We start from the raw sequence: 8,740 nt of genomic DNA, 5'->3' as shown, positions 1-8,740 counted from the left end.
GGTATATAATTCTAGGTTGAAAATTTTTCTCTTTCAGGGTTTTATATATATCGTCCCATTGCTTTCTTGCTTGCATGGTTTCTGCTGAGAAATCAGAGCTTATTCTTACTGGCTGTCCTTTGTATATAACTTTTTGTTTTTCCCGTTATGCTTTCAGGATTCTGTCTTTGTCTTTGGTTTTGATGAGATTGATGATGATGTGTCTTGGTGATTTTCTTTTGGGGTCGATCCTGTTTGGGGTTCATTGGACTTCCTGAATGGATTTATTCTCATCATTCATATCAGGGAAGTTCTCCTCCAGCAAATCTTGGACAATTTCCTCAGTGGTTTTATTTTTCTCTTCCTATTCTGGAATTCCAATGACATGTAGGTTATTTCTTTTGATGGTATCCCACGTGAACCTTAGGCTTTCTTCATTTTGTTTTGACTTTTTTTCTGATTAATCCCTTTCCAAAAAAGTATTCAGGTATTTGTCTTCAGTGTCATTAATTCTGTCTTCCATTTCATCAGTTTTCCTCCTTTGCCCTTCCAATGTGTTGTCTATTTCTGACAATTTAGTATTAATCTTCTGGATTTCTATCTGTAGATTTACAATCATTTCTAGTTTTTCATTTATTTTGTCATTTTGTTCTTGTATTTTCTTCCAAAATTCTTCTAGGGTTTTTTCTGTGTTTTCTTTGGTCTGTTTCTCAATCCTTAGAAGACACCTAAATATAATTCTTTTGAATTCCTTATCAGAGAGTTCCAATGCTGCTTCTTCCTCAGGGATGTGTTTTGTGTCTGTATCCTGCTCTCCCTTGTTTCTACCCCTTTATCTTGCTTCTTTGTGAGGACTGTGATGGTCTGTTATCTCTGAGACATAGTGGCATTGTTGTATTTAGATCTCTGTTAACTGTTTGTGAAGAGCAGCCAAGGGTGATTCAGGTTCTTCTTGGTGTTTTTTTATCGTTGGTCTGTTAGTGGAGAAGGAGGTGGTGGCTCTCGCTCAGTAAGTGAAGTTGCAGGAGGTGTGGGTATCGGTGTGTCTTGTGGGGACTGTTGCTGTCTCCTACTCAGTTAGACAAAAATTACAACTGAATAACCATCAAAAAACTAAGAACACCTGGGCAAAAAATACGCCATGTAATCACACAGGAACAGTAACCAAAAAAGGGAACAAGAAGAAGAAAAAAACAAGAAAGCCTACAATATCTGGGTATACTAAGAGAAAAAATATAGAGAAGGAGACTAATGAAGAAAAAAAAAATGGGAAAAATGCAAAAAGAAAAACAAGGAACAGGGTTAACCAGAAGAAGAAAAGAAAAAAAAAAATTTTTGCAACCAGGAACAGGGAAAAGAAAAAAAGCTGTAACTAGAACCTGAGAGGGGAAAAATAAAGAATAATAGTAAAAAAGACAAAAGTATTAGTAATAATAATAGTTTTAAATGACAAAAACAAGCAAACTAATAACTAGAAAAAAGAGAGAGAAGAATAAAAAAAAAGAAAAAGAAGAAAAAAAATTGGGGAAGGCAGGGCAGGGCACCCAGCTCTGTCAGAGCATACAGAATGGGATGGAGTTCCTGTGGACCCAGGAGGTGGGTGGGAGTGGGGGATGGCCACAACTCCATTCACCAAGCAGGTGTGGAGTATAAGAGTAACAAGGGGAATGTTGCACCTTTCAGTCGTCCAGGTCAAGAGTGTCCATGGAGTTATTGGCAAGCAAAGTCTGTTCTTAAGCCCCTGGAATCTGGGATAGCACTGTCTCTTTAAATATCCAAAATGGTCAAACAGATTGTAAGCATTCAAAATGGCTGTGCCCTCTGGACAGGCAGAAGTCCACAGCTCAGCCCGCCCTCCTCTTCACTGCTTCTCCTTTTATTCACCAGCCACCAGAGCAGTCCCTGGCTAGCAGGGCTGATTTTTAGGTTAATTCTTAGGTCCTACCTGACTCGGCACCTCCAAGCTGTCTGTGCCGTGCCGTCAGGATCGCTCAGGATCGCTGCCAGACCGCAGCTCCATATGCCGCCTTTTTTGGTATTTTCATGCAAATTCTTTAGCTAGTTGGGGTTTAGTCCACTTCTATATCCTTCCCTTCAAGGCTCATGGGTCCAGGACTATCTTCTGTGTCTGTGTTAATTGGTTCCCCTTTACTTTGTTGAAGAGGGTCTGTGCAGTCTTTCTGCCTAGTCTGCCATCTTAACAGAAGTCCCCATGCTTATATTGTTTAGATATGACAGTGTCATTGATCACACACCAGTTCAGACATGCCAGAAATGACATTGATTTAAGTATCTCACAATTTTGGATAAGGCCAAAGCAAAGATGATTGCAGATTTTGGCCCAGGACTGAGGCTGCAACTAAAACTCTGGTGTGACTCTAAATTGAACACAAATGATCTATTCCAGGTGTGCTCTTCCAGCATCATGCTGTGCTCTCTATTCACACCATTCTTGTGTTTAGTATGCTTTCCTCCTAATGGGGTGTACCTTTATTCCTTTCCTTGTTTCTTACCTGCCTATACCAAAAACCCACTGCCACTGAATTGACTCCACCTCATAGTGGCCCTTTAGGACAAAGTAGAACTGCCCCATAGGGTCTCCAAGGGTGTAAATCTTTATGGCATCTGACTGCCTCATCTTTCTCCCATGGAAAGGCTGGTGGGTCCCAACTGTTGGCCTTTTGGTTAGCAGCCGAATGCTTTAACCAATATGTCGTTCCAAACTCCAAACCAAACCCACTGCCATCAAGTTGATTCTGACTCACAGAGATCCCCATTGGGTTTCTAAGGTGGTAAATCTTTACAGAAGTAGATTGCCCCATCTTCCTTCCATGGAGCAGCTGGTGGGTTTGGACTGCCAACCTTTTGGTTAGCAGTCAAATGCCTTAAGCACCACACTGACAGAGCTCCCTTAGAGTTCCTATATTCCTATAACCCTCTAAAATTATATCTCCTTCATGAGGTCTCCATGAGAGCTGGAATATACCATTCTGTAGCCCTGTCCTTTTTGTGTTCATCCCTTAGGAGTGCACAGTGGAGCTTTCCAGATGCCACAAGATGTGGGTGGTATCACAGTGCTGACAGTTACTGGAATATGTGTATTCTCAAACTTTTAAATTTCCTTTGCATTTTATTTTCTAACATAGTAAATACTGATAGATATAATCCACATAACCAAATGCTTTTTAGTATCCTCAATATTTTTTTTTTAGTGTTTAAAAGAGTTCGGAGACCAAAAGGAAAAACAAAAGAAAAGTTTGAGAGCACTCTCTAGTTTTTCTTAATCTCTCATTGTATACATTGTCTATAATAAACATACACATTTGTATACTTAATTACCATGAAACTTTTATATGTATAAATAAGTTTTCCAGAGAGTGAGAAGGGAAAAAGAAAGAAGGGATGAAGAAGGAAGGAAAAAGTTGAAACAAGAAAGGTAAAAAGAAAGAGGGAAGGAAAAGGAGAAAAAAATAAAAAGAAGAAAGAGGAGGTGGGACAAGTGGAGAGAAGGAGGAAAGAAATACCAGATCTCTTACAGGGCATCACATGAAGCCACATGGACTATTATTTATGCTACAATGTCCCAGACTGCTTGATGAATGCTAGTGCTCTAGACACTTTTTAAACAAATCAAAAAAAAAAAAAAAAAAAGGGTGGTGGTGGTGGTGGAATGAATGGAATCTCATTCTAGTCTTATGGCAATATATAAAATGATGTCTCAATGTTCCTTCTAGTTTATAAGTATGTGGCCAAATAATGCACTTACCTGAAAATTTCTCCAAATTATTTCTTGGCAAATATTTCTTCACATGAATCAAAGCAAAATGTTCTACAAGATTGTAGCTTTTCAGGAAACCCAGTATAAAATGACTATTCTTAGAAAATGCAGAAACTTCTCCAAAACAAATCACCCTGATACTTGCTTTAGTTCTACCTTTCATTATGACAGGTACATCTCATACATGGTAATGTATGTGTCAGAAACTTTAATTTACATTTTAAAGATAAACATTTCTCACTACTTAAGAGGGAAATAAATAAATAAATCTATCATCAAATACATCGAAATGTTAAAGTATTGAATGCATTTTAATATAGCCAATAAAGAATTGAGCATATTAGGGAGTCATGCAAGAAATGTCAAGTTGACATAAACTTGGAGAAAAAAAAAAAAAAAAACGAACTCACTGCCATTGTATCAAATCTGACTCATCGCGACCTCTCCTTGGGTTTCCAAGGCACTATCTCTACAGAAGTAGATTGCCCAGTCTTCCTTTGGAGGAGTGGCTGGTGGGTTTGAATCACAAGCCTTCTAGTTAGCAGTCAAATGCCTTAGGCACTATGCCACCAGAGCTTCCTCCCCCCCCAAAAAAATAAATAAATAAAGCATAATCCCTTTAAAATTTTGAACTTTGTTTTTTGCTTCTGCTATTGTTAAGTAGGGAGCTCTGGTAGCATAGTGGCTAAGACACTTGCCTGCTAACCAGAGGGCTGACGGTTCAAACCCACCAGCCACTCCTCGGAAGGAAGGTTGGGCAATCCTACTTCTGAGTCGGGTTTGACTCGACGGCACATAACAACAACAACAACAACAGCATTGTTAAGTAAGAAGGAGCTCTGGTGGCCCAGTGCCTAAAGCATTTGACTGTTAACCAGAAGGCTGGCAGTTAAAACCTACCAGTTACTCCACAGAAGGAAGACTGGCCAATCTACTTCCATAAAGATTTACCACCTTGGAAACCCAATAGGGGTCACTATGAGTTGGAATTGACTCAATGGCAGTCGATTTGGTTTGGTATCACAAATAAGTATTCAAGAAATCACTCTTCTATGGTAAGTCCTTTAAATAGATATGTATTACTGTTCAAGAACAAAATTGAATTCTATATAAGCTATCAATAGCTTTGATGAGTGCAGGATATGATGATAAACACCCAACCATTTCCAAAACCACTTATTCAGTAATGAATGAAACATAAGTTTCTTGCAAACATAGGCTCTTTCTCAATGTCTCTCTACCAAAGAAAGTGTTTACCTGAATCCATTTGGAAGCATTTTAGCACTTGAATTTGATACATTCTTTTGGGAAATAATAAAGGAATTATACAGCTCATCCCAGAGGGCTAGAAAAAGCAATATATAGGCCTGTTCAGTGATATGCTGTCAACATAAAATCAATTATACATGCTTTAGAATAAGCACTAGGTTTGGATGCCCACAGGTATTATTGAATTCACAATGACTAAAACAGCAGCTGAATACTTTACTCAAGCTCTCTAGATGTGTTAAAGAAGTCTAACCCTTTAAATTCAGTAGTTGTCATGTTAAGTGATATTTTGAAGAGATTTCTTAACATTCTGAAAGTAAGCTGAGGATGTCATTTAGGCAATATAATCATTAATTTATATACATAAATCAAAACCAAATTACACATTCATTATATTCATCAATGTGTAGTTCCATTGTTGCAGGGTGCTTTAGATTCTTTTGGATTCTGACCTATATAATGAGATATGGAACATAATCGACTAGACCACTTTCAGAAAAGCTCATTCTAAACTCTTAAACACCAAGACTTTAAAGAGCATATTTTTTCTATGGCTTTAGTGAAATGCTTATAAGCAGTGAAGGAGCCAAAAGGAGGGAAACTAACCTGAAAGGTAATAACACATGAAAGGCCAATTGTGAAAATATTAGATCTCCTGAAAGAAGATAACTTAAAAGGGATAAAGGCATCAGTCAGTTCTTTTTCCACATCTCTCATCTTTTAAGCTTTCTGCTTTCCTTTGACTTTTTAGTATTCCTGAGATAGTGCATGTGTGCTGGAGAAAATATGTTGCACACCCTATCTTTTTAATCAGGAAGCCACCAAGAAATCCCTGGAGTTCAGAACTTGCCAGTGTTACAGATGTCGCTTCGTAATGAGTGAACTACTGGGATTGCTACAAAATTATCTGGAATTACTGCAACTAGTGAAAGATAATATATAAATCTCTTCATCTACCAAGTGTAATATAGCTTCTATAAGCCCTAAGTAACCTAAATGGCCCTATTTGTCTTAGGCAATCAAATGAAATAAAGATGAACAAAAACACATAAAAAGGAAATCTGAGGCTCTGTGCTACAGAAATCCTTCAGTTAATACCTTGAGGAAACAAAACCACCCCAGTAAGCAAAAGAAATGGCTACCTTTAAGGTATGATTTCAAAGTTTTTATATTTCTTCCGGTTATATTCCTGTGTATATTCTTCCTGTCCTATAATACCAGTTCAAAAGATATTATCCTAGTGTTTGAAATCCACTCATGACTCAGTTATTTGGATTAAGCCAAAAGGCCTGTGTTAAAATGCTTATCTTAAGCAGGAAAAAAGTTGGTATTGAACCTGAATGTACAGAGTGATTTGGGGAAGTCTGGTTTGTGTGTGTGTGTGTGTGTGTGTGCGTGTGACTTACTACATGCTCCTGACTCAGACACATGATTGGTGACAGGGTCAGCTGGTGCACCCAGTTTAGAGGGCAATTAGGCAATATCTACCAAAATTAAAACTGCTAACTGATCCTGCTAGGACTCTGCCATATAGATGTACCCACAAAGATAGACAAACTAAAAAGGCACTTTGACATTCATAGACATACTCAATCAAAACACTTGTAGACACTCAAGCAAAGCAAAATAAAAACAAACCGAAGTGCTCACCAATGCAGGCCTGGCTCAGTGAGTCATGACACAATCATACAATGGAAGCTGCTAAAAACAGTGAGGTGCATCTCAAGTGCTGTTTTGAAAAGTGTTCTAAAATATATTTATGAATAAATCAAAATGAAAACACCATGAATTAACATTTTTGTAAATTAAAAGATACATGAATATGTGTATATATTTATATAAGCACCCCAACCCTAGAAAATACATAATGTTCCAATGTGGAGAGGGATTTGTAGTGAGGGATTAGAGGGTCAATTTTAATGATATTTGAATGTTTATAAGAGTCTCTAGGGGGAGTAAATGGTTAAGCACTAGACTACTAACCCCAAAAGTTGGCAGCTCAAACCCAACTTGAGGTGTCTGGGAAGACATGCTTGGCAACCTGCTTTGGAAAAGGTCACAGGCTTGAAAACTCAGCACACACGCAGTTGCCATGAGCCAGAATGCACTCTCCGCAACTGTTATTTTTGTTGTTGATAATGTTTAAAAAGAGACCTGTACTACACAGAACAATCAGAATAGAAATACTGCAAATGTTCAATGTGAAGAATGCAACCAATGTCACTGAACAATTTATGTAGAAATTGTTGAAAACGAACTTAAACTTGTGTAAACTTTCACTGCAAATACAGAAAAAAATATTATTAGAGAGAGACGGAGGAGACCTGTCTTCCCGCTGACAGTCTGCAGGAACACAGTGGCGGTTTTCTGAGCAGCCCAGCACCCGCTACCCCTCAGGCTGCATCATTACCTAGTAACCAGTGCTACCTTCAGATCAGAAGGTCCCAGGACCCACAGGAGATGGTCCTTAAAGAGGCCCCTGGATAAACCCATCTGTCTCCAACCCAATGCCGTTGTGTGGGATCCGATTCATCTGTCTTCAAAGGGCCTCCTTTTACTGACCCCTCACTCTTTGGAGGAATTTGCCAGTCTTGCCTCGGTTTCACCCAGAGCGTTCCCTGTAATATCTCAATTGCAAGCATCTGTTTCTCTGTTGAAGTCTACCAGACAGGAATGCGTCTCAACCCCAAAGTACCTTTGCCAGATACAATCATTTAGCTGTTTGGATCTAAGTAAAATCTACAAAACATTCCAAACGAAACAGCACACTCTCCAAAAGTGTCTTGATTTTAAGCTATTGCCTGTTTCTGCCATCTATCAAAGGTACTTTTTGGGTTGTTGTTGTTGTTATGTGCCGTGGAGTCAGCCCTGACTCATAGCGACCCCTTCTTGGGTTTCCGAGGCAGTATCACTACGGAAGTAGGATTGCCCAACCTTCCTTCCGGGGAGTGGCTGGTGGGTTTGAACCGTCAGCCTGCTGGTTAGCAGTCAAGTGCCTTAGGCACTACGCTAGGTCTCCTCCATCAGCTGATAATCCATCCAAGAGCAAAAACAGGTAAAATAAACAAGCAAACAAAAAAGCACAAAGAACGCACTATGCGGGTGCTTTGCGAGCGTGGCCTCCTAGGGTTCCCACTTTCTGAGGTCTCCTCTTCTAATGCACACAAACCGCCAAGCAAGCACCCGCCTCGTCTGTCCACGCTTCCTGCCCTCCTTTTCAGGCGCTGCCAACAAGGAAACCTCCAACTGCCGAGGACAAAACGAGAACTGGTCCCCACCCGGACTTTAGCCCCGTCCAGACAGCTGATCGCTGTAGGTACCTTAAAGGAGTCTTTGCCGTCGTCCATGTCTTCCTCCACACCCTCGTAGACTACGCCCTGGGGCTCTTTCTTCTCTCCAGGGCGCAGCATCTTCCTCAGGCCGGACTTCATTGACCTCACCTGGTGCAGCTGCTTCCCACAGCCCCCGGCACCTGAGGGGACAGGGCGCAGTGAACGGCTGACGCCGGGCGCAGCAGCGGAAGCGGCCGCCGGGAAGCAGCAGCAGGAGTCTGGCCCAGCGGCCGGGCCCGCGCCCGCGGCCGGAGCTCGCAGTCACGGTGGAGTCCTTAGGCTGTGAAAAACTCGCTCTGCGAGAAGCTAAGAAAACTTCTGGAAGGAGTTTTTCCGCCCAAGGTACTTATAGCGCGGACCACAGGCTCTGTGCAGGCAGAAG

At 40.5% G+C, this 8,740-nt stretch overlaps 1 protein-coding gene across 1 annotated transcript in view; it reads right to left on the bottom strand.

Annotated features, from left to right (window-relative positions):
* The window catches only part of TRPA1 (transient receptor potential cation channel subfamily A member 1), a 92,639-nt gene extending 84,182 nt beyond the window's left edge, over nucleotides 1–8,457 (bottom strand). The window contains exon 1 of the mRNA XM_007947353.1: nucleotides 8,347–8,457. Coding sequence (XP_007945544.1) covers nucleotides 8,347–8,457 — 111 coding nt within the window. The remainder of the gene's footprint in view (nucleotides 1–8,346) is intronic.
* Nucleotides 8,458–8,740: the final 283 nt, after the last annotated feature.

Source organism: Orycteropus afer, unplaced genomic scaffold, assembly GCF_000298275.1.
Source record: "Orycteropus afer afer isolate SDZICR_OR568_19922 unplaced genomic scaffold, OryAfe1.0 scaffold00181, whole genome shotgun sequence".
Lineage (NCBI taxonomy): Eukaryota > Metazoa > Chordata > Mammalia > Tubulidentata > Orycteropodidae > Orycteropus > Orycteropus afer.
This window is presented reverse-complemented; position numbering and strand designations above follow the sequence as displayed.